Source organism: Bos javanicus, chromosome 19, assembly GCF_032452875.1.
Source record: "Bos javanicus breed banteng chromosome 19, ARS-OSU_banteng_1.0, whole genome shotgun sequence".
NCBI lineage: Eukaryota > Metazoa > Chordata > Mammalia > Artiodactyla > Bovidae > Bos > Bos javanicus.
Genome location: NC_083886.1, coordinates 13,591,479 through 13,616,818, shown reverse-complemented (window position 1 = coordinate 13,616,818; position 25,340 = coordinate 13,591,479). Strand labels below are relative to the sequence as shown.

Here is a 25,340-nt window from a genome sequence, read left to right as displayed (position 1 = left end):
GGTCCATGGGATTTTAGTAATCAGTGATTTATTACAATGGGCCATTATAGCAACTGGAAGAAAACAGGACTCTAGCTTGAAGTTACTTTTACACTGAAAATGAGTTTCCCAGCTGGGATTGCTCAATCCAAAGAAGAGACTATTGAAAAGTTTCTCCATGACCCAGTAACCTGAAATGACTCATGAACTAACTATGTACTAAGCCTTCCACAAGTCATGTTCATTCAAAAAATGATTACCACAGGACTAACCTGATGGTAGGGTTGGTTGTGAGTCCGCTTGTTAACGGAGGGGACAGGGCTCAATCCCTGGTTCGGGAATCTTCCACATGTTGTGGGGCAACAAAGCCCATGCGCCACAACTACTGAGCCTGTGTTCTAGAGCCCGAGAGTTGCGACTACTGAAGCCCGAGTGCTTTCGAGTCTGAGCTCCATAACAAGAGAAGCCTGTGTGCTGCAACTCGGGAGCAGGCCCCATTTGCTGCAGCTAGAGAAGGTCCAAGCACAGCGGTGAAGACCCAGCACGGCCAAAAAGTTAAAACATGATCACCACAAATTCTGTTTTCTATTTGAGGCCCATGAGTGAATCGCGCACCATCTCTGTGGAGAAAAAAAAATGGAGTAATTAGAAATAGCTGCTTTTTTGTTGTTGTTTTCTCGGTTTACTGCAGCACTTTTATCTGGCAATGACGCATTGCTGGGGCCTGATGTTCTCACATGACAGTGGAAAACCAAGTCTGTTGTCAAAGAATTGAGAATTGCACACCTAAGCCTTACATAAAAGGATGAATAAATATACAGATGTGAAGGCAAACTGTTTTCCAGTTCAAAGCAGATAACAAGCCACTGTGTTCTGGCAGGAAAGCTTCAATAAGAAAGGAAAGTAGGTCCTAAGGCTTGGAACTTTCTAATCCTGTAAGACGGACAAGAACTAGTTAATTTGTACACATTTCTAACTGGTTCTGAGAATTTTATTTTTGTAAAAAATATTTATTTATTCGGCTGTGTTGGGTCTCAGTTGCAGCACACGGGATCCTCATTCCATCACGCAGTGCACAGGGTCTCTAGTTGTGGTTTGCAGACTTAGCTGCCCGGCAGCATGTGGGGGTCTTAGTTCCCCAAACAGGGATCTAACCCGTGCCCCCTGCATTGCAATGAGGATTCTTAACCACTTCACCACCAAGGAAGTCCCAAGAATTTAAAATTTATTTACACCTCATAAAAATCCCATGAGGCTGATGCTTGCTTAGGCAACACATACACTCCAAGTGGGAGAAGGCAATGGCAACCCACTCTAGTACTCTTGCCTGGAAAATCCCGTGGACAGAGGAGCCTGGTAGGCTGCTGTCTATGGGGTCGCATAGAGTCGGACACGACTGAGCGACTTCACTTTCACTTTTCACTTTCATGCATTGGAGAAGGAAATGGCAACCCACTCCAGTGTTCTTGCCTGGAGAATCCCAGGGACGGGGGAGCCTGGTGGGCTGCTGTCTCTGGGGTTGCACAGAGTCGGACACGACTGAAGTGCCTTAGCAGCAGTACACTCCAAGTGGAATGATACAGAGGAGTTTAGCATAGCCCCTGCACAAGGATGACATGCAAATTAATGAAGCATTCCATATTTTTCAGTTATTGAATGTGTGTTTTTGTGTATTCGATGTCTTTGCAAAGATGAAGTAGTATAAAACATGATGTAAAATTGTACCAATTGATACGGAAATAAACAGTACCAGCATTAAACTTTTCAAAGTTTTAAAACTTAAAAAAAATATACTGGGAATTCCCTGGCAATCCAGTGGTTGGGACTCCTTGCTTCCACTGCAGGAGCACAGGTTCAATCCCTGGTCTAGGAACTAAGATCCCACACGCCAAAACAAAACAAAACAAAACACCCAATAAAATAAACAACATACAAAACAAAACACACCTCCTACCAAACCATCACATTACTAAAAAAAATCTTAGGAGGAGCATAATACTCTTTTTACAGTTTACAAAGGAAGAAACCAAGTCACAGAAATTCTCCTTCACTAAAAAATGTATGACTTCAAGAGGGTTCATCAGATCCATAAAATGGCATTCCTCAGTTCCTCAAGCCCAAAACACAGGCAGGATCTTTGATTCTCCTCTTCCCTCCTCTTATACATCCAACCCATTATCAAGTTCTTTCAATTCTGTCTTCCAAAATATTCTGAAATTGATTACTTTTCACTCTACTGCTTCATCTCTAGCCCCAGGTCTAGATAGCTCTCCCATGCCTCCTTACTTGACCCATCGCTTCCACTCTTGGCCCCTCCCTAAAGACAGTTTATTGTCTGTTTAGTAGGTATAATGGTCTTTTAGACATGTAAATGTGATCATGACACTTCCTAGCTGGAAGTCTTCCAATAGATTCCACCCTAGGATAAAACTAAAACTCGTTATAATTCTATACACTATACTGGATTTGGCCACTGCTTACCTTTCCTAACTAGTTTGCTATCATTTTCTACTTAATCTACTTTGGGGTTTTTTGAACACATTTATTTAGCTATGCTAGATCTTAATTGTGGCACGCGAACTCTTAGTTGCAGCCATATGAACTCTTCGTTGTGGTGTGTGAGATCCAGCTCTCTGACCAGGGGTTAAACCGGGGGCTCCTGCATTGTGAGCACAGTCTTAGCCACTGGACCACCAGAGAAGTCCCAGTCCACTCTGTGTAGTCATATTATTTTTCCCATTCAACATTCATTGCTTTCTTAAGGCCTTTGTACCTGTTGTTTGTTTTGTCTAAACTGCTTTTCACTCAGAGCTGCTGAAAACCTGCTTCACTGAAATCTTGGTTCAAATGCCATCTCCTTAGAGGCCTTCCTTTACCACATTACCTAAAATAAGCTGTCTCTTATCTCTATTTATCTGGCTTATTTTTTTCCCCATAGCATTTTACACTATTTGAAGTTCCCTCTTTGTCTGTTTATTTCTGTCTTCCTATCAGAGTGCAAATTCTTTGGTTGAAGAAAGACACATTGGTTGACTTATTTATTGCTGTATCTCCAGAGTCTAGAACATGACTGACACTTAGTAGGTGTTCAGATATTTATTGATTGAATGAGTTTGTGTTTATCATATTTGTCTCCTTGTTTCTTCCATAACTGAAGAGGAATAGTGAAAGAGTTACGGAGTTTAAAAATGCATATACAACAGTTAGACTGAAACGCTTTGTACAAATACTAGTTACTCTACTTGTGATTGTTACCTATTGGTCTCCTCTGGATTTCGTCTTTATTCTTTTTTGTGGGTCAGAGACAACATGAGAATAATAATGATTTAATTAACTACCTCTTTATTTTGAACTATCTGTTGTATTCAGGCCTGTTAGGTGTTAAGGGAAATTCAACAATATGAAAGCCTTAAGTCTACTCATGCCTAGGTGGAGTTTAACTTTCTGGGGGAGAAAATAAGACATACTTTAGGGAAATAACCGAAAAAAAACACAAAACAAAACATTTTCAGAGACAACAAGTAAGCCAGGGATAGTAAAAGATCAAAAAGAATTCAAAATATTGGGAAAGATTCCTTCCGTATAGGGTTTCATGTAGGAAGCAAATCATAAAAGACTGATGGTCTGGGCATTTGTGTAGTGGAAGAAGATAAATTTCCTCAAAATCTTTCATTAGCCTAATGTTCAAACATTGGGCTGATAAATATCACTTTGGGTGTCCTTTTTTACTGGCACTAATTGAGCGTCATAATCAAATGGGTGGCTTCTTGGCTATATCTATATTTATCTCTCCAGCACCTGATTAACTGCATATTTCCGGTGAGACAGTTTAGCGACTAAACTTTTTCCTTCTCACGGTGCTAAAACCTTTTTAAAATTTTTACTGAGGTTATCAACACCTCTGTTACAAACCCCATGGCTATTAATGATCCATAGTCTCAGGGGACTGTCAGAGGTATTAAATTTGACAGTGCTTATGAAGTGCTTAGGTCTTAAACATAACAATAAATGTTATCATTATTATAAAAAAAGATGTCACTGACGGAATGACACCAGGGAGATCTCCATCTGTTCCTTACGGGAAATGTAAACAAGTGAGGAAGGAGTCAGGCGTGGTCCACCACCTAGGTCAAACAGACAACATGACAGCCGCACCCTTCATTCAGATCACCACCCCGGCTCGGGAGCCCACCGGGGGAAAACCAGCCTCAGCTCCCGGAAGGTAAACACATCGAAAAAGGCGGGGCAGAAGGCGGGTTCGGAATGGCTGAGTGGCCAGCGAAAAGTGATTGGCAGCTGCCATGTCCACGTGCTTTGAGCTTCGAACCAGCTGTCGCGAGAATTCGATGTAAACACACCCGTCCCGGTGTCGAGTCTGACTGCTAGCCTGCGACGCCCGAGTAAGGGGTACGGGCTTCTGCAGCAGGACGCTTTGTGACTGGGCCACGAAGGCGCTGGGCACAGAGGAAAACAGACGTGTTTGTAATTCCCCGCCACCCGCCTGCGTTCGCAACCGAACCTGACACCTCGGCTTCACTCGAACTCTACATACTGTTTTGTTTTCCCTCGAGCCCCAGCGGATTGGGTCAATTCAGGAGGCGGGCCCGCCTCTTTCCTACTTGCTGGTTGGCGAAGCTGACCCCTGAGGGCGGTGCCCGGCCGCGGCCGGTGTGCTTCTGGGATTGGCTGGAGAGGTAGTTCCGCTGAGGCGTGGTAGGAAGTGGTAACCGTCAATCACGAGGGGGAGACTCCAAACACTGAGCCTTGAGCTGGAGCGCAGCGTTTACCGGCGGGGCGGCCGGTGAGAGGGCTGACGGTGCGGTGTGGCTCGGGGGAGGCTGGGCGAGGACCAGGGCCGGGCAGCGTTGAGGCCAGGGGGTTTGGCTGGCGGGGATTCGGCGAGGAGGGGCTGTGGAGGTCGGAGGGGGAGGGGAGGCAGGGCCAGGGGCCAGAGGGCGGCCGGGGGCAGCGGCGGCTCGGTGTTGGAGGTTAAGTGGGTAGCGCCGTGCTGATGTCTTTCAGGAGAGTGGGGCCTGAGGGGCTGGCGAGGGTCGTTCTCGGGAGACAGGGTCCTTAAGGACAGTTTCTTGGGAGCCTGTGTTTCGAAAAATAAAGGGTGGAATGGAAATGAGAGGGCTGAGAGGCTCGAGGTGAAGGTCCCTTCTGAGGAAGGGGTCCCTGGGCTAGCTGGGGCAGAGGGTCTTTTGCTTGTAGCAGATGGGAATCGTCTGTGGGCGAGATTTCCATTAAGGTGATAGAATGCCCCTTGCTTAAAAGAGGTGGCTTTAGGTGCTTTCAAGCAAGATTAGCTCCAGGCTATGTGCTGTCTCCTAAGATCTTTCACATTGCTGTCTCTTTTAACCTTAACCAAGTGTGTTCCATGCTTTTAAAACCTCCCAAGTGATTCAGATGCTTGTTAGACATTCAAGAATCAGGATGCAGTGATGGGACTGGAAAGGATAAAGGGCTTCTAATGTCATATAAGTTTTTATTACTTACTTAGACTCTGGTGATTAGGTTACAGTAGCAAAGGGGTTAACATATGATTTTGAAAATCTTGTTGAATTGTGACCATGCAGTCTCTTTTTAAATATATAATTGACATAAAGTATTAGATTAGTTTCAGGTGTACCCATAATGATTGGTATTTGTATATATTGTGAAATGATCACAATAAGACTAGAAAACACCCATTAGGATACATATGTAGTCTTACTCATAGATTACCAAAGATCTTAGTTGGAAGGTGTTACCTCACTGCTCCATTTGGTCTTAAAATACTGTACCTTGTATATTTTTTATTATTCAACATTAGAGTTCAATAAATTCTCTAATTTTGGCTCACAGAGGTAGCACATTTGTTTTTATAAAGTGATCCTCTGCTAGACTTTCCATCCCTTCCTAGTTTATGTTAACGGGAGCTTAGTGGGTCCTACAAGAGTCTTAACTAGTTTTGTGGTTCTGAGGCTTGGTCCAAATAAGAAGACCTCACAGTAGTTTGAAAAGTACTTTTGTCTATTTCTTCCTATTCTGCCCTCTGCCCTTTTGGGTATAAGAGAAATTGCTGGGAAATTTTCCTATATTTTATATATTTTTTGACAATGGATCTCTAGCGAGCAATCATATATCTTTCTTGTTATCCTGAGCAGTAATGACCCTTTTATTTTTTTTTTGTCTGTTCATTCTGGAAACAGGTTTTCTGAATGAAGAAATGGCTACAGACTCCCCCAGAAGACCCAGTCGTTGTACTGGTGGAGTTGTGGTTCGCCCTCAGGCCGTCACGTAAGCAAATTTCAGATGAACCTGATAGGTGAAAGAAAGATTACTCAGAATAGTAACTAACAATCAGCTTTCTTTCCTGAGCAGTGCTTACTTTTGAAAATCTGTTTAACTTGGCTTTACAGGATGACAGATGTTATTGATTGCCAAAGCCAAATAAAAGCAATAATTGGAGGGTCAAGTTGATGTGTTTAGCACATTTATAGAGTACACGAAAAACACATGAGTACTGTTTTTTCAGACCTCAGTTTTAACAATTAGTGGGTCATTAAGTCAGTTTAGTCGATCAGGACCATTTAAAAAATAGAATATAATAGAAAATATAATTGGAGGTTAGTATTGTGTTCTGACAAGCACATAGATGTATTCATTCACATGTATGTGTATGTTTACTATGTGTGTGTGGATGTGCTCAGTTGTGTCCAACTCTTTGTGATCCGGTGGACTGTAACCCACCTGGCTCCTCTGTCCATGGGATTTTCCTGGCAAGAATACTATATTGTGATGTAAAATATATCACTCTAGGTCTCAGTCAGAAAGTTTCAAAGTCAGTGTCAGAATACATTTCTGTATTTTAAGCATTTTTTGACAAAGCATATCTGTACTTTCTAGGAGCTTATAATCTAATGTAGTTTAAGATGTATATACTTGTAAGCACTATAATGAATAAAAAAAGATGCCAGCAAAACAGCATGAGAATTTAGAGGGAATATTTTAGGGAAAGTATTTAGTTGGAGTACTTCAGATCTGAAAAGGTTTCATTAAGAAGCTAACATTTATAGCATACTTTAAAAGTAGAATATAATTTGGGCAGTTAGAATCAAGGGCTCATTTTCGGCAAAGGGGATGGAGTGAGCAGATGTGGGAAAGGGAAGCTGTTTTCATAAATGAAATCTTAGGGAACTTGACCTATTTAAAGGAGGTTGGAGTGGACAGTCAAGATCCTTGAATAGCTGGCTAAGGAGATGAAATTTGTTTTCTGTCTTTCAAAAATGTCGTAAGGGAATTGTAGCATTTTGGATTATTTCCCATGGACAGTTTAGCATGTTACATAAAGATTTCCTTCGTAGATTAACAGAAATATGTACATACTATGATAATTTACCATTAAACTCCCCTTATTTTCCTCTTGTGTTTCCCAGGGCTGTATATTCCTTCACTAACTAAGGACCATGGCGATAGGTTAAGCATATTATTAGCTATGAGTTAGGTACTATTTCAGTCTTCGTTTTACAGGTGAGGAAACCAAAGCAGAGAGATACCAGTTTTCCTTGATAACAGCCAAGAAAGGAAACCTGGATCAAACCCAGGCAGTTTGTGTCCAGAGTCTGTGCGCTTTATGCACTGTTCTATGCTGCCTCACCATATGGTATTCCACATATATTGCTTTCGTTATGCAACATGTAATTTTAGTGTTTTTTTGAAGTTCTTTAATTTATTCAGTGTTCTCTTAACAACTAATGCTTGAGCATCTACTCTGTGCCTAAATATTGAGTTATGGATTCTGGAGATAAAAGGTAAATATGAGAGAGGGATTCCTTTCTGTAATAAGAGTTTACATTCCAGTGGGGGACACAGTCCATAAAGTAATTACAGGCTGTGATCAGTGCCCAGTGTGCTCTGATGGAGAGTGACATCGGAGAGTGTGATTTAAGGCTGTCAGGAAGGACCTTTCTGAGGAGGTGACTTTAAGGCTGGAGATCTGAAAGGGAAGAGTTTGAGAAGGAATCCATGGAGAACAAAAGCTGATGTAAAGGTCTTGATTCAAAGAAGAGCTTGGTGTGGTCTAGGAATTGAAGTTGCATGTGACTGAAGCAGGCTAAGGAGAGGGGGAGAAAAATGAGGTTGGAGAGGAAGGCCTAATCAGTTTTTATAGGTATCTAAGGCCCAGGGACGGGGGAGCCTGGTGGGCTGCCGTCCATGGGGTGGCATAGAGTCGGACATGACTGAAGCGACTTAGCAGCAGCAGCAGCAAGGCATATTGCCTTTTTTAAAAATAGGATTTAGAATAACTCACATTGTTTCCTCTAAATGTGATTTTTCACATTTCTCTAAAATGAAGTTGATTTGGTGTTTTGAATAATTTTTTTTCTCCATTTGCTGATACCCATATATTTCACATTTGAAATATCTTCAGGATCCTTAATATGGGCTTCCATGTGGTTTAGTGGTAAAGAATCTGCCTGCCAATATAGGAGACACAGGAAATGTGGGTTCAATCCCTGGGTTGGGAAGATCCCCTAGAGGAGGGAATGCCACTAAAGTATCCTTGCCTGCAGAAATCCTATGAACAGAGGAGCCTGGTGGCTACAGTCCATGGGGTTGCAAAGAGTTGGACACGACAGTGCACGCGCGCACACACATGCAGTATCCTTAATAGTTCTTCACTTTTATGCATTTTGATATTTTCCCATGTCTTACCTATGTCAAGAGTTCTGTGAGGATTTCTTAATAACTCCTAATGCCTGCTGCTGCTGCTAAGTCACTTCAGTCGTGTCCGACTCTGTGCAACCCCATAGACGGCAGCCCGCCAGGCTCCCCCGTCCCTGGGATTCTCCAGGCAAGAACACTGGAGTGGGTTGCCATTTCCTTCTCCAATGCATGAAAGTGAAAAGTGAAAGTGAAGTCGCTCAGTCGTGTCCGACCCTCAGTTACCCCATGGACTGCAGCCTTCCAGGTTTCTCCATCCATGGGATTTTCCAGGCAAGAGTACTGGAGTGGGGTGCCATTGCCTTCTCTGCCTAATGCCTGCACATGCATCAAAACAGATTCATTTTGCTGTATACAGGTAAGGGATTAGGATTAGGTTCATAACCAATTTAAACAAAAGGTCACTGAATACTGAGTCATCAGCAGTAGTTTTTCTTGCTCTAGGGCATTCTTCTGCTCTGACTTAGGAAGATCCTGCTTTAGTCAAGTCTTCTCTCATCACTCCTTCAGTATGAGTTAAAAGTTGTATCCTTTGGGTTGGCTAAAAAGTTCATTTGGGTTATGGAAAAAACCCAAATGAACTTTTTGGCCAATCCAGTATATCACTATAAGAGACCATGTGGCCATAAAAAAGAATGAGATATTTCCATTTTCAGCAGTATTGATGGACCTAAAGATTATCATACTGAGTGAAGTAAGCCAGGCAAAGAAAGACAGATCTATGATAGCACTTACATGTGGAATCTGAAAACAAATACAGATGAACTTATTTATAACTCACAGATGAAGAAAGCAAACTTATGCTTAGCAAAGTGGAAAGAGAAGGGGAGGGATAAGTTAAGAGTATGGGATTAACAGATAAACACTATGCTATGCTATGCTAAGTCACTTCAGTCGTGTCCAACTCTGTGCGACCCCATAGACGGCAGCCCACCAGGCTCCCCCGTCCCTGGGATTCCCCAGGCAAGAACACTGGAGTGGGTTGCCATTTCCTTCTCCAGTGCATGAAAGTGAAAAGTGAAAGTGAAGTCGCTCAGTCGTGTCCAACTCTTAGCGACCCCATGGACTGCAGCCTACCAGGCTCCTCTGTCCATGGGATTTTCCAGGCAAGAGTACTGGAGTGGGGTGCCATTGCCTTCTCTGCAGATATACACTAGTAAACATAAAGTAAACAATAAGGATTTGCTATTGTTAGCCCAGGGAACTGTATACAATACCTTATAATAACATATAATGGAAAAGAATTGGGAAAAAATAGAAAACTGAATCACTTTGCTTTGTACACCTGAAACTTACACAGTATTGTGATTCAACTATGGAGTGAAGTGAAGTAAAGTCACTCAGTTGTGTCTGACTCTTTGCGACCCCATGGACTATACAGTCCATAGAATTCTCCAGACCAAAATACTGGAGTGGTAGCCTTTCCCTTCTCCAGGTGATCTTCCCAACCGAGGGATCAAACCCAGGTCTCCCACATTGCAGGTAGATTCTTCACCAGCTGAGCCAGCAGGGAATCTACTCTTTGCGACCCGGTGTTCTGGAATTCTCCAGGCCAGAATACTGGAATGAGTAGTCTTTCCCTTCTCCAGGGTATCTTCCCAACCCAGGAATGGAACCGGGGTCTACTTCAATTTAAAAAAATGGAGGGACTTCCCTGGTGATCCAGTGGTTAAGACTCTTTGCTTCCATTGCAGGGGGCACAGATTTGATCTCTGGTCAGGGAACTAAAATCCTGCATGCCATATGGCACAGCCAAAAAAAACCCCCAAAAAACAAAAAACATGACTTTTAAAAAGAGTTAATGTTTGAAAGAAATTTAAAGCTCATTTGCGTTTAAAAACATATTCAGAAAAATTAAGAAAGTAAGTTAGCAGAATTACCAGGTGATGAAAGTTGTTTTTTTCTTTTTTAAGTATTATGAATAACTGTTAGAGCTTGTAGAAAGAGCTTTTCCTTGTTTTATATTTAGCTGTCATGTTAAATTTTCTCCATCTCACCCCTTTTTCAGGGAGCAGTCCTACATGGAAAGTGTCGTGACTTTTCTGCAAGATGTTGTGCCTCAGGTAAGTATCTCTGTGGTTTCGGGAATAGCATGTCTTACTCTTGGCCAGGGAAGTTCTGAAATATTCTGTTCCCTGAGTTTGACACCAGTATCATCAACTTAAGAAAGACTTTTGATGTTTTAGCATTGTGAGCACTGGTAGTGTGGAACTATTCCTGCTGTTACTATTAGATGTGCCTTAGTTTTGTGCTGATGTTGTCATAATTATGTTTCTTTAGGACTTGATTTCCTAAGAGGAATCAAGGTGAGGTACTAGTTGAGAGATGGGGCTTGGGAATGCCTATTTGGGTTCTGTTTCCAAAATCTTCTCTTGTCGTAAATGTTGCCTGTTGAAAGTGAAATAAGCAGTATATGCTTTGCATTTGGTTAACGAGATATTATATTAACCAAATACTGAGTGCAGATCTGTATCACTTTCATATTGAACAGTAGTTTTATGCCAGTTAGAGCTTGTCTTGTTACTCTAGGGCTTCCCTGGTGGCTCAGACGGTAAAGAACCTGCCTGCAGTGTGGGAGACCTGGGTTTGATCCTGGGTCAGGATCCCCTAGACAAAGGAATGGCTCCCTACTTCAGTATTGTTGCCTGGAGAATTCTGTGCACAGAGGAGGCTGGGGGGCTACAGTCCATGGGGTTGCAAAGAGTTGGACACAACTGAGTGACCAACAGTTTGTTACTCTAAGAGAGTAAGCCCTTTACTGTTCACTAACTGTGAGAATAAAGAATGAGAGTAACTCTCCTGGGATCATCTCTAGTGCACCGTCACCCAGACTTCAATTAACATAGGTAACACTTGGCACACTTGTTAAAAATAATAATTTCCAGCCCCATCTCCAGGTGAGTTTGTCTTAAGGGAATTGAGGTGGCCTCCAGTAACTTGTGTCTCTAGGAAGAATCTCAGGTGATTCTTGGGAAACAGTATCTTTGGGAAGTTGCTGGTTAGTGGAGTTCCTAAAGGGGGAGGGTTCTGGTTTTCTCTGGTACTGTCAGTGTTCCGACTGGCATAATATCTGTAATTGTAGTGATGAAAAAGGGCATTCATAAATCCAGTGTCCCAGCTTTAGGAGAAGGTCCTGGAAAAGTCTAAAATCCAGATTTCAATTGTATTACACCAATTGTATTCTTCAAATAAGGGAAAATATTAAGGCATATATGGTCTTCCTTTATTATATTCAGTCAACTTTGATGAAAAAATAGGTCATGATGGCAAGATCTCTGGGGCCTGTAAGGCAAAATAAATGCTTTGTTTTCTTGAGGAGCTTGGTTAAGTAGGGAAGTCAATGGCTTGAAACAGTCAGAGATAGTAACATATCCGTAAGATATCAGAGATAGTAGTAAGATATCAGAGACAGTAGTAACATATCAGTAAGTGCTGCACCTGGTAGTAACTGGCTGAATATTTAAATGCTCAGGGAATGCACAGCAAAGAAAGAGCGAAAGAGTCAAGTTCCAAAGGACATTGGAAGTGGGGTCAGTTGAAATGAATGGAAATGTGATGGTGAAGGAAACTGCCCAGCTGGGGATGGTAGGCAGCAGAATTGCTGTGGCTGTAGAGACTCTTGTATAGCCCAGGCTTAGAGAGCAATCAGGGCCAAAATCCAATTTGGTCTTCTACAAACTGTACCTTTCTCTTAACCCCTGGGCCTTGATATGAGGCTAGTTCTAAGGGAGGAGCGTTTGAACATCTTGATAGTCTACCTTCCCATTAGAATGCCCCTTTATAACATTTTTCAAAGGCACCTTTTGTGCTCATGGAAACCCTGCAGAGCAAGCAGTTTTTTGTCAGCTGGAAGAGAGAGGCTGCGATCAGAGGCTTTGAGGGACTAGTTGGAGAGTTTTCTAGAGAAACAAGAATACTGGGTTGAGCAATAGATTGAAAATAGGGGGCTGCTAAAACTGATTGGGTTTTAGCCAAGAATGTTATGATGGTGCAAGGTGGAAGATTAACTTAGTTTTTATGAGGATTATACATCAGGAAGGGGATGAGCTATGCAATTGACTGTGAAGATTGGGATCAGAGTTAGGTACCTGTGGAAGTAAAGATGTAGTTACGGATCTAAGAAATAAAATAGTCATTTAAGAAGTTTGCATTGTCTAAGTCATTATTCTAGTGACTATGGAAAGAAAACAGAAATTCAGGCAGCAGACTTGACTCAACCAGGCGCCACCAGTCGGGTGCTGTGTTAAGTTAAGGGATGCTCAGTGCCTGTCCTAAAGGCTTCATAGTCTAGAGACCTGCCTGGTGGTCCAGTGGCTAAGACGCCATGGTTCCAATGCAGGGGGCCTGGGTTCTATCCCTGGTAAGGGAACTAGATCGCACATGCTGCAACTGAGTTTATATTCTTCACTTAAAGATCCCATATGCCACAATTAAGACCTGGAGCAGCCAAATTAAAAAAAAAAAAAGCTTCTTGGTCTTGTGCAGTAGTCAGGCAGACCCTTTTTTTTAAAGGGCCAGAGAAGTTTTACAGCTCATACAGTCTTTGCTGCAGCTGCTCAGCACTGCATTTTACATAAAAGAAAGGGTATGGCTGTATTAAAATAGAGCTTGATTTATGAACACAGGTTGTTTAGTCACTAAGTCGTGTCCTACTCTTTGACACCTCATGGACTATAGCCTACCAGGCTTCTCTTTCCATGGGATTTCCCAGGCAAGAAAACTAGAGTGGGGTGAGATTTCCTTCTCCAGTGAACATAGGTGGTAGACCAGATGCGATGACCCATGGTCCCTTTTTTCCACATTTAATCCAGAATAGAATGGGAAAGACTAGAGATCTCTTTAAGAAAATTGGAGTTACCAAGGTAATGTTTCATACAAAGATAGGCCCAGTAAAGGACGAAAATGTCAAGGACCTAACAGAAGCAGAAGATGTTAAGAAAAGGTGCCAAGAATACACAAAAAAACTGTACAAAAAAGGTCTTAATGACCGAGTTAACCGAGTGATGATGTGGTCACTCACCTAGAGCCAGACATCCTGGAGTGTGAAATCAAGTGAGCCTTAGAGTCTTACTACAAACAAAGCTGGTGGAGGTGATGGAATTCTAGCTGAACTATTTCAGATCTTAAAAGATGATGCTGTCAAAGTGAATGCATTCATTATGCCAGCAAATTTGGAAAACTCAGCAGTGGCCATAGGACAGGAAAAGGTCAGTTTTCATTCCAGTCCCAAAGAAAAGCAATGCCAAATAATGTTCAGGTTACCCCACAACTGCACTCATTTCACAGGCTAGCAAGGTAATGCTGAAAATGCTTCAAGTTAGGCTTCAACAGTACGTGAGCCAAGAACTTCCAGATATACAAGCTGGATTTAGAAAAGGCAGAGGAAACAAGATATCAAATTGCCAACATCCGCAGGATCGTAGAAAAAGAAATGGAATTTCAAAAAAAAAAAAAAATCAACTTCTGCATCATTAACTATGCTAAAGCTTTTGACTGTGTGGATCACAACAAACTGTATAATATTCTTAAAGAGATGGAAATGTTAGACCACCTTACCTGCCTCCTGAGAAACCTGTATGCAAGGACAGGAAGCAACAGTTAGAAGTGGATATGGAACAAAGGACTGGTTCCAGATTGGGAATGGAGTATGTCAAGCCTGTATATTGTCACCCTGCTTATTTAACTTATATGCAGAGTACATCATGTGAAATGCTGGACTGGATGAATCACAAGGTGGAATCAAGATTGCTGGGAGAAATATCAACAACCTCAGATATGCAGATGATACCACTTCAGTGGCAGAAAATGAAGAGGAACTAAGGAGCCTCTTGTTGAAGGTGAAAAAGGAGAGTGAAAAAGCTGGCTTAAAACTCAACATTCAAAAAACAAAAATCATGGCATCCGGTTCCATCGCTTCATGGCAAATAAGTGGGGGATATGTGCAAAAAGTGTCAGATTTCATTTTCTTGGGCTCCAAAATCACTGCAGACAGTGACTGCAGCCACAAAATTAAATGACTCTTACTCCTTGGAAGAATAGCTATGTCAAACCTATACAGTGTTTTAAACAGCTGGAGACATCATTTTGTGGACCAAGGTCTGTCTAGTCAAAGCTATGGTTTTTCCAGTAGTCATGTATGGATGTGAGAGTTGGACCATAAAGAAGACTGAGTGCCGAAGAATTGATGTATTTGAACTGTGGTGCTGGAGAAGACTCTTCAGAGTCCCTTGGATTGCAAGATCAAACCAGTTAATTTAAAGGAAATCAGTCCTAAATATTCATTGTAAGGACTGATGCTGAAGATCCAGTATTTTGGCCATCTAATGCAAAGAGCTGACTCACTGGAAAAGACCCTGATGCTGGGAAAAATTGAGGGCAAGAGGAGAATGGGACAACAGGGAATGAGATGGTTGGATGGCATCACTGACTCGATGGATATGAGTTTGAGGAAACTCTGATAGTGATGGACAGAGAAGCCTGCCTTGCTGCAGTTCATGGGGTTGCAAAGAGTCAGACACAACTTAGCGACTGAACAGCAACAAATCCAGAATCTGCCATTTTGCATTCAGCCACTTGGAAAATGATACATCTTTGCTGAGATATGTTCCAACTCCTGCTTTATCCTGGGAATCACTGAATTCATGGAACCTAAAAATTATTCTCTGGGTTTCCAGATATCCCTAAGAAGGAGAAAATGTGTTGTCAGACTTATATCAGTTTCTTCAGCTGTCACAAATAGTGTGAATTCCCACTGTGTTTAACAGATGTCATTGATGGCTGATAGAAGCCCTAAGCTGTGCCCTTTGATTCAATAATTATACTTAAGAAAACTTACTAAAAAATTCTCAGAAAAAAAAAGTTACAGCCAAGAACTTTTGAGTGAGAAATTTTGACATTTTTCAGTGTGAAAAATTGTAGCCACAGGACTTCCCTGGTGGTCCAGTGGCTAAGACTCCATGCTCCCAATATAGGGGGCCAGGGGTCAGGGTTAGATCCCTGGTCAGGGGACCAGATCCCACATGCTGCAACGAAGACCCAGGGCAGCCAAATCAATCTAAATAAAATTATAGCCTGCCCAAATGTCAGTAATAGTCAAGCAAATTATATGTGGTCTCTGTAGACTAATTTGCTATAATTAAAAGTAATACTTTTGACAAAGAGCATGCAATGGAAGTTATTTTCTCTCCAGTGAAGAAAAAACATACCTACAGTGATTGTTGCTGTATTTTTTTAAATTTAGTAATAACTCTGTGCTTATGAATGTGTATATGTTTTAGAAACCAGATAAGGAATAAAAGGAGAAATAACAAGTCCTGTATCAGTAATGGGATAAAACCTTCAAATCTAAATAAGAGAGCAGTGCTGTTGGATCTTGACTGAAGGAGGGCTAAAAATCAGTGCTGGGGGAGAAATTATGTGTCAATACACTGACCTCCAGTAAGATAGCAGATAAACCTGAATGGGGGCCTTCCCTGGTGGCATAGTGGGTAGGACTGCCTACCAATTCAGGGGACACCAGTTTGATCCCTGGTCTGGGAAGATCCCACATGCAGTGGAGCAACTGAGCCCGTTCACGGCTGCTGACGCCTGCACTCTCTAGGGGCCTCCAGCCACAACTAATGAGCCCCTGTGCCTAGAGCCTGTGCTCCGCAGTAGGAGAAGCCGCCACAGCGAGAAGCCTGCGTACTGCAACTAGAGAGTAGCTCCACTGTCCACAACTAGAGAAAGCCTGTGTGCAGCAGCGAAGACCCAGTGCAGCCAAATAAAGCAGTGTGTACAGATCAAAAAAAAAAAAAAATCTGAATCGGCACCTGGTGAGTCTATACTTCACTGACAGACGACTCAAACATGAATAAAGGATATCATCGAAAGCTGGGAGGCAAAATGACATGATGTCACTTGCCTTCTAGATGCCAACCTGCAGGAAGGCACGCAATATGCTTCAGTCAACTTCATAGAATTTTCTAAAAAATGCTTAGTAGAGAGCAGTATGTCTGCTGAGGAGAGATGAAAACCTGAAGACGTAGCAGAAGTGTTGCAAGCCTTGTGAAAGTCTTGTTTCTCCCCGAAGGGGAAAGAGAAGAAGGTTTAAGAATCCCAATCCACTGGAGAGCCTCTTTTAACCTTGTTTCATATTGCATGTTGGCCAGAAGTCAAAGGAGAGCATCATGCAAATGTTGCAGAGGAATTGGGAGAATGTTGATTAAGGAGATGATAAGCTGCCTTAAGGGTTCCCTGGTGGCTCAGCAGTAAAGAATTCGCCTGCAGTGCAGGAGAGGTGGGTCCAATCCCTGGTTCGGGAAGATTCCCTGGAGGAGGAAATGGTAACCCACTCCAGTATTATTGCCTGGAGAATCCCGTGGACAGAGGAGCCTGGTGGGCTACAGTTCATAGGGTTGCAACGAAACTGAAGTGACTCAGTGCACATGTGCACACAAGCAGCCTTATGCTAAATGGAAGAAGATTTGGAAATGTGTTATTGCTTTACCAGGTTAATGGAGAGCCTGACATAGGGAAAAAGGGGTTGTCCTAAATGCAGTGTGGTATCCTAGGTTGAGTCCTGGAGCAGAGAAAGGACATTAGTGGAAAAACTGCTGAGATCCCAATAACGACTGGGGCTTAATTAGTAGTAAAGCACCCGTGTTAAGTCACTGGTTTTGACAGAGGTACCATGGTAAGGTAAGATTTGGTTAGATTAGATAGTTAATAGTAGGTGAAATTGGTTGACTGGTATATGAGAACTCTCGGTGCTATGTTTAATAATTTAAAATTATTCCCAGGTGAGAACTTTATTTTTAATAGGCAAAGCTTTGTTTTGTTTTTTTTTCTAAAGATTTTTTATTTTTGGCTGCACTGAGGCTTAGTTGCTCCTGCAGCATGTGAAATCTTAGTTTCCCAACCAGGGATTGAACCCGCCTCTCCTGCATTGGAAGGTGGTTTCTCAACCACTGGACACGCAGGGAATTTCCAAGAGTTTTCAAGGATAAGAGAGCAAGACAGAGGAAGAAGATGAGGATGAGATGGTTGAAGATAAAGTAGATGAATTAGTTGGTTCTAGTACAGATTTTCCTTTTCTCTAAGTATAATTGTACCATACATATCTCAGGTTGTTTTTTTTTTTAAACAAAGACAATTGAAATCACATGAATGTGTAAGATAACATTTTCTTTTTGTTTGATAAACCTACTATTAAAATGATCCTGTCTTTTAGTAATATCTTTAGTGGCCATTAACATTGTGTAGTACAGAAAAAGGCTGTAAGGTGACATGGAAATTTAAAGCAAGTCATGTATAACACATTATATACTGGATAGTAGTTTTTGTAAACTTTTGATACAGGTTATGTTAAATAACTTCTGTGAACTGAGTATCACTTTATAACTGAAAATGTTGCAGCTTTCTGTTGACAACCTCAGTGCTTGCAAGTATATACAACCTAGAAAATCTACATACTTTTAAATAAAAGCATTTACTTTGTGGAGAGATGACTCCCTTTGAATACTGACGGGAGACTTCCCTGGCGCTCCAGTGGTTAGGACTTCACCTTCCAGTGCAGGTGGCGCAGTTTCAATCCCTGGTCAGGGAGGTAAGATTGCACATAACCTCACAACCAAAAAACCAAAAGATAAAACAGAAACAATATTGTAACAAATTCAATAAAAACTTTAAAAATGGTTCACTGTAAAAAGAATGCTGGTGGATACTGTTGATTGTCTCCCAGTGACTTCACAGCAGTTTATGCTTATCTTCGTGACCCTTATGGGCTTGCAAGAAAGCTTATAGGTTGGGTCTAGAGGCAAAAGAGACTGAAAAAGTAATGTGTTTTTTCCATTCCCAACTCTGGCCAGCACCCTCCACCTGGAACTGGTAGTTAGTGGAAAGTAATGATCTTGACAATTTTAGGTAGAGTATAATTGCTTGATCCTAAATACTTGGAAACTAAATCAATATATGTGGTGGTTTGGTTTATTTCTTCAGCTTTATTTGTTGACCAGTAAAGGAGATTAGTTTTTTGAGTGTCTTTGAATTATAGTGACACTTCCAATAGACTCTGATCATTGTATTTTAGGTTTCTGCAGTTCTTAGGCTAAAAACCCTTTTCTGACCAAGATTATCAGACTCCTAGATAGCTTTCTTTGAAAATAAAAATATTACAAAATGTGCCAGTTCTCAAGATGTAGGATTGGTGAGGTTGGAGGGGTTCAATTACTCTTTGTTTTGAACATCACTAGTATTCGTGCTATAAAACATTTTCATTCAAATATTTCTGTTTACTATACAGGCTTACAGTGGAACACCTCTAACAGAAGAAAAGGAGAAAATAGTCTGGGTCAGATTTGAAAATGCAGATTTAAATGGTATGCTTTTAACTTTTGGTGGGGGGGCATATGAATTAAATGTTTGAGGTTGACCTGATTCCAAAAAGAGAAACCTTACCTTTTGTCAGGTTACTTTCTCTTAAAATGAGTTTTTAAGATTTCAAAAAACATTTATTTTCAACTATAGAAACTTGATTAGAATTAATATCGTAAGTGTTAGAGTCACTGTACATGTAGTGCCTAGAGTCCCTGTACATGTAGTGCCTAGCCTTAAACTTTAAGTCCAAGTAAGATAACAATTTCTTAGAGAAAAAGTTTTTCTAATTCAAGTTTGGTCAGTTGTATGGGATTTATAACAGCACAATAAAAATTAGTGTTGAACTTTTTAGACTTTGAAATATTTTTCTGGACTTTCCTGGTGGTCCAGTGGCTGAGACTCTGTGCTCCCAGTGCAGGGGGCTCGGATTCAATCCCTGGTTGGTGAACTAGATACCACACGCTGCAATTAAGAGTTCGAGTGTCCCGGCTGAGGAGGCTGCATGCTGCAAGCAAGGCTTGGTGGTGGTGCTGGTTTGGTTTAGTTGCTAAGTCGTGTCTGACTCTTGAGACCCCATGGACTGTAGTTCACCAGGCTCTTCTGTCCATGGAATTCTCCCGGCAAGAATACTAGAGTGGGTTGCCATTTCCTTCTCCAGGGCATCTTCCTGGCCCAGGAATTGAACCTGGGCCTCCTGCGTTGGCAGGCAGATTTTTTACCAACTGAGCTATGAGGGAAGCCCAGGCTTGGTGTAGCCAAATAAGTAAATAAAAGGGAAATTATTTTTTAAAAACATTATATTCCTGAGCAGAACTTACGCCAGTCCAGGGCCTTTTTGTTCTCAGACACCTTCCTTCCACATCATTGCTCCTTCCTGCTCCCTCTTACAAAGGGCTGCTCCTTGTCGTCTTCTGGCTGAGTTTGGGAGGCACTGGTAGGAGATTGGAAGGGAGGATGGGAGCAAGGGAGAGTAGTATTCCCTCTCCCTCTCTTTTGGCAGCTGCATTTCCTCCGTGCTTCTCTCTTCCCCTGGGCAGCTCCGCTTGCCTTTCTGCGGGTTGACCCCAGCACCCTGCTTTCCTCCCTGTCTTCCTAGCTTAGGGCTGTTGCTAATTCAGTAGGCCACCATCTGTGGAACCAGTTGTCTGTATTAAGTTCCCAGTTATGAATACACTGACTTGTTTTCATTTCCCAGTTGGACATTGATGGGTACCTTACTCTTGAGTCTTTGTCTCCTCTGGGACATTTAAGATTCCGCATTTTCCTTTAAAAACTACTGTCCAGAACACGGGAGGCTGTCACTTCCACAAATCGGTTTCTTTTGGATTTGGATTCTCTGTCAGGTGGTTTGTTTACATGGCAACTTGTTATGCCGTCCATGCAGAGTAACACATTCGTTTGTATAGGTGGTTATTTATGATACATAACCTTTTCCTACAGTATTTCTCTCTGAAACCTTTTTATATTCAAAATTTGCTTTCTCTTCACGACTGTCATATTTCCTTGTTGCTAGTGTATTCTTCCTTTTCTTCTTTCCCTTCTTTATTAAGAACTACTTACGTGTTTGTCATCTTTAGTTTCCTGTCACCATTTCCTCATGAATTCAGACTCTATTCTCTTCTGCAAGTGTATTTGCTTTGTGGATGTCAATGTATTAGAGGACTTTCTTGATTTAATAAGAAAGGAAATGTGGTCATGGTCTTGAAAATATTAGACAATAGCAAAAAATTATAAAGCATATGCAGAATGTTAAAAGTAGTTGATCTTTAAAAGGTTTATGTCAGCAGTAAAATGACTTTAAAAAAAATCACATAATTGGGACATTCCTGGCAGTCTAGAGGTTAGGGCTCTGCACTCTCACTGCCTGGGGCCCAGGTTCAATCCCGGGTAAGGGAACTAAAATCTTACAAGTCTCACGGCATGGTCAAAAAAAAAAAATTCACAAAATTAACTTTAAAAATGTCATCAAAATAATCTTTAGAAAAGTTTTTTCTTTTTAACAGCAAATAAGAATTGCTGGGGTAATAATGCTTTATAAAGCCTTTGCATTATTGAAGTGCAATGCATTTGCATCTGGAAATGTAAATGGATGCCACTTATTTGGGACTTTCTGTTCTGTTGAACTTATAATGGTTGTCCTTAAGAATATCCTGTATCTTAGTTGATTTATTAAACTTTTAAATTTATACATCTTCATGTTAAATACTTTAGCATACTCCCATATCCTTTGGTCTCTCCTTTCTATGTCATATTGATAGTGTATGACATTTTGTCCTGGATTTTTATGGATACTCTTTTTACCATCTCTGGCCCTCGGGCTGTGTGTGCATGTGCACACAGGTATGTGTGTGTTTTAAAGCCATAGTAAATATTACCAAGATATTGGATCCTCCTTAACTTCCCCAGTCTCTTACAGCATTTCTTGGATTTGCCTCTTATTTGTGTTCTTTCTTTAGGAATGTTTTATTTAGGTGCTTGTATGGCAGACCTTTTGAGATATTTATGATTGAAAGAAAATTTGGCATGGGAAAGAAAAAGTAGGATTCCCTGGCTGAAAGTGCAGCATCTCTCTGAAAAAGGCCGTGTGTGCATGCTAAGTTGCTTCAGTTATTCCGACTCTTGCAGACTATTTGTACTGGAGCCCTCCAGGCTCCTCTGTCCATGGGCTTCTCCAGGCAAGAATACTGGAGTGGGTTGCCATGCCCTCTTCCAGGGATCTTCCCGACCCACAGTTTGAACGTGGGTTCTTGCGTCTCTGGCGTTTGGCGGGCAGGTTCTTTACCACTAGCTCTGCCACTTTTCCATTGCATTAGAGATTCTTGATCAGCCATCCTGCCCTTCCCTGGTTTTGTCTTCCGCAGCTGGGATGTGATTCTTTGATCATTGCCTTTTGTCTGTCATGACATCATAAGGGAGACAGTGGAGAGGCTGCTTCTGGCCGCCGCCGTAGTAGCCTCAGCAGCCTGTTTCTTTGTAGAGCAGTTGGATACCCAGAGATTGTATTAGGTATTTAGGCTTCTCTTTGCTAGACTTGGAGTTTTTTCTGGCAAAACAATTTAGAAGTCTTTTACCTGTCCATAGATTTAAGTTATTTTATAATATTAATGAAACTCTATTAGCTGTTGATTTAAAACCTGCAGTCTTCAAATTGAACTGTGCTCTGCTGATTCCTTTCTGTTTGTTCCAGCAGGCCTGAGAACTCTGCTTTTCATCATGAAATTATTAAAGGGTGCCATTTGGCCCCTGCCACAGGGTTGCAGCCCGTCTGATTACGGGCTTATCAGAGTTGGGGGTGGAGTAGGTAACAGCTTATAGGAGAGATACTTCTGAGGAATCTGGGTTATTGGGATTCTCTTTTCCTGAATCCTTTTAGCTATCTCCGTTCCTAATCTGGTTTGGTGTCCAGTAGAGACTGCGACTGTTGGAGTTTAATAGGAGGAGGATTAAGGCCCTTTGTGTCATGGTTATTGTTTTGTTTCTGCTTTCAGGGAGTCTTGTTTATACCCAAGATTGTTTTTCTTGAGGCACTCACTGTACTGAAAAAGATAAAAGTAGCCAAAGCAGGTTAATATCCTGACATTTTCTGTCACATTCTCTAAAGGTGAGCATGTAGTGTGAGTCCCAAAACACATCAGGTTTAATCAGCTGGTTTGCTCCAGTATAAGAACTGCCAACTTTCTAGCCTTTGCGGGGGTAATTCTTACTATCCTGAGTTGGTCAGTTCTAATATCAAGTTTTAAGTATCTAATTGATACTTAGATATCAATTTTTCTGTTCAACAGATTTTTTTTTTTAGTTGCATGTGATCAGTTTAAGGGCAAAAAAGGTTTTAATTGTGGTAAAATGTGCTTAACATAAAATTTACTTTCTTAACCATTTTTGAGTGTACTGATCTGTAGTTGTAAATACATTCACATTGTTACACAACCAATCTCCAGAGTTGTTTTTATCTTGTAAAACTGAAACTATACCCATTACACAACGACTCTACATTCTCTCCTTCTCACTAACTCCAGGCAACCACCATTCTACTTTGTCTCTGAATTGGAGATACTTAAGCCACCTTATAAGCAGCATCATTCAGTGATATCATCAGTTCAGTTCAGTTGCTCAGTCGTGTCCGACTCTTTGTGACCCCATAAATCACAGCACGCCAGGCCTCCCTGTTCGTCACCAGCTTCCAGAGTTTACTCAGACTCATGTCCATCAAGTCGGTGATGCCATCAGCCATCTAATCCTCTGTCGTCCCCTTCTCCTCCTGACCCCAATTCCTCCCAGCATCAGGGTCTTTTCCAATGAGTCAGCTCTTTACATGAGGTGGCCAAAGTACTGGAGTTTCAGCTTTAGCATCAATCCTTCCAATGAACACCCAGGACTGATCTCCTTTAGAATGGACTGGTTGGATCTCCTTGCAGTCCGAGGGACTCTCAAGAGTCTTCTCCAACACCACAGTTCAAAAGCATCAATTCTTCAGTGTTCAGCTTTCCTCACAGTCCAACTCTCACATTCATACATGACCACTGGAAAAACCATAGCCTTGATTAGACAGACCTTTGTTGGCAAAACAATATCTCTGCTTTTTAATATGCTGTCTACGTTGGTCATAACTTTCCTTCCAAGGAGTAAGCGTCTTTTAATTTCATGGCTGCAGTCACCATCTGTAGTGATTTTGGAGCTCCAAAAATAAAGTCTGACACTGTTTCCACTGTTTCCCCATCTATTACCCATGAAGTGATGGGACCAGATGCCATGATGTTAGTTTTCTTAATGTTGAGCTTTAAGCCAACTTTTCACTCTCTTCTTTCACTTTCATCAAGAGGCTTTTTAGTTCCTCTTTACTTTCTGCCATAAGGGTGGTGTCATCTGCATATCTGAGGTTATTGATGTTTCTCCCGGCAATCTTGATTCCAGCTTGTGCTTCTTCCAGCCCAGTATTTCTCATGTGATATCATACATGTGTCTAAATTTCCTTTCTAAGTCTGTGATATTCTGTTTTTTGTTTTTTTTTTTAATCATTTTATCTTTTCATAGGTGATCATTTGGGTTGCTTCCACCCTTTGGCTTTACAAAGAATGCTGCTTTTAGCAGTTATTTTTGCAAATACCTCTTTGAGTCCCTGCTTTCAGTTTCTTTTTGAGTAATACCCATAAGTGGATTTGTTGGCTTATAAGTTCTTTTTAATTTTTTGAGAAACCACTGTACTATTTTCCATATGGTATTCATTTTAAACCTGCTCCCATGGCTGGGAAGCATAGTGGCTTAATCCCTTGAGTCTTTCACTTCTCACTGCTCCTCTCTGGCGCTTATTTCTCTTCTCTGACTTCTCTAATGAGGTTGGAGCAGTGATTGCTCAAAGCTCTCTGTTCATAACTTTATGATCAAAGAGGAAAAAAGAGTCCTTTGGGCAGTCCAGCATGCTCAGTCTGGATTACCTTCCAGTTATGGAAATAGTTGCAGTGGCCAAGGATATGGTACTAGCACTGGCTCAGCTGGGTGTGAGGAGAAGCCTGTCCTTGTGCTTGATGTGGGGGGGAGGGTAAGATCAGTAATCAGAAAAGGAGGAGGTATAGAGCAGGAAGCGTGTGAGGCTGCAGAGAGAGCAGGGGCTGTGAGCCTCTGCTGCCCTAGTGTGCCTGGGTCCCCATTTCAGTGGCCTCCTAGACATCTTCACTTAGATATCCCCAAATGCCTCAAACTCTTAATCGTTTCCCATCTAACTACGACGCTTCAGTATCTATACTTTAACCTCACTTGCCTTTCAAGAGTCACGAACAGCAGAGAACTTTTTATACCTTGGAATCTTTGCACAGGGGATCTTCTGGCTGAAATGAGCATTTCAGCCTTAATCCTTATTCAGCTGTTGTGTGCACGTGTGTGCCCTCAGTCACTCAGTCGTGTGCAACTCTTTGCGACCCCATGGACTGTAGCCCACCAGGCTTTTTTGTCCGTGGGATTCTCTAGGCAAGAATTCTGGAGTGGGGTGCCATTCCCCTCTCCAGGGGATCTTCCCAACCCAGGGATCGAATGCACACCACCTGCGTCTCCTGCACTGGCAGGCAGAATCTTGATCGTTGCACCACCTGGGAAGCCCCTCATTCACCTATTAGCATCTACTAAAAGTGAATTTCTAGTTTTTAGATTGGGTGTTGGTAGGATATTGCTGCTATCAACATGCATGTGAAATACAGAAGAAGCTGGTTTGGGAGGAAAATTAATTTTACTTTACACCTTGATTTTTGAGGTGAGCAGAAAATCCAGGATCTGCCTCTCCTCCTCCCAAGTACAAACAGTTTTCC

General features: G+C 41.8%; 1 protein-coding gene and 1 pseudogene across 10 annotated transcripts in view; both read left to right on the top strand.

Annotated features, from left to right (window-relative positions):
• The first annotated feature begins 1,524 nt into the window (after positions 1-1,524).
• On the top strand, positions 1,525-1,625 carry LOC133233091 (U6 spliceosomal RNA; annotated as a pseudogene).
• Positions 1,626-4,293: 2,668 nt separating this feature from the next.
• BCAS3 (BCAS3 microtubule associated cell migration factor) overlaps positions 4,294-25,340 on the top strand; it is a 590,167-nt gene continuing 569,120 nt past the window's right edge. For 3 of the 10 annotated variants that reach the window (XM_061390222.1, XM_061390227.1, XM_061390229.1), the window contains exons 1-4: positions 4,401-4,780; positions 6,174-6,261; positions 10,697-10,751; positions 18,971-19,046. In XM_061390222.1, coding sequence (XP_061246206.1) covers positions 6,191-6,261; positions 10,697-10,751; positions 18,971-19,046 — 202 coding nt within the window. In that variant the 5' untranslated portion in view covers positions 4,401-4,780; positions 6,174-6,190. The other 7 variants (XM_061390226.1, XM_061390228.1, XM_061390231.1 and 4 more) reach the window with 5 other exon arrangements.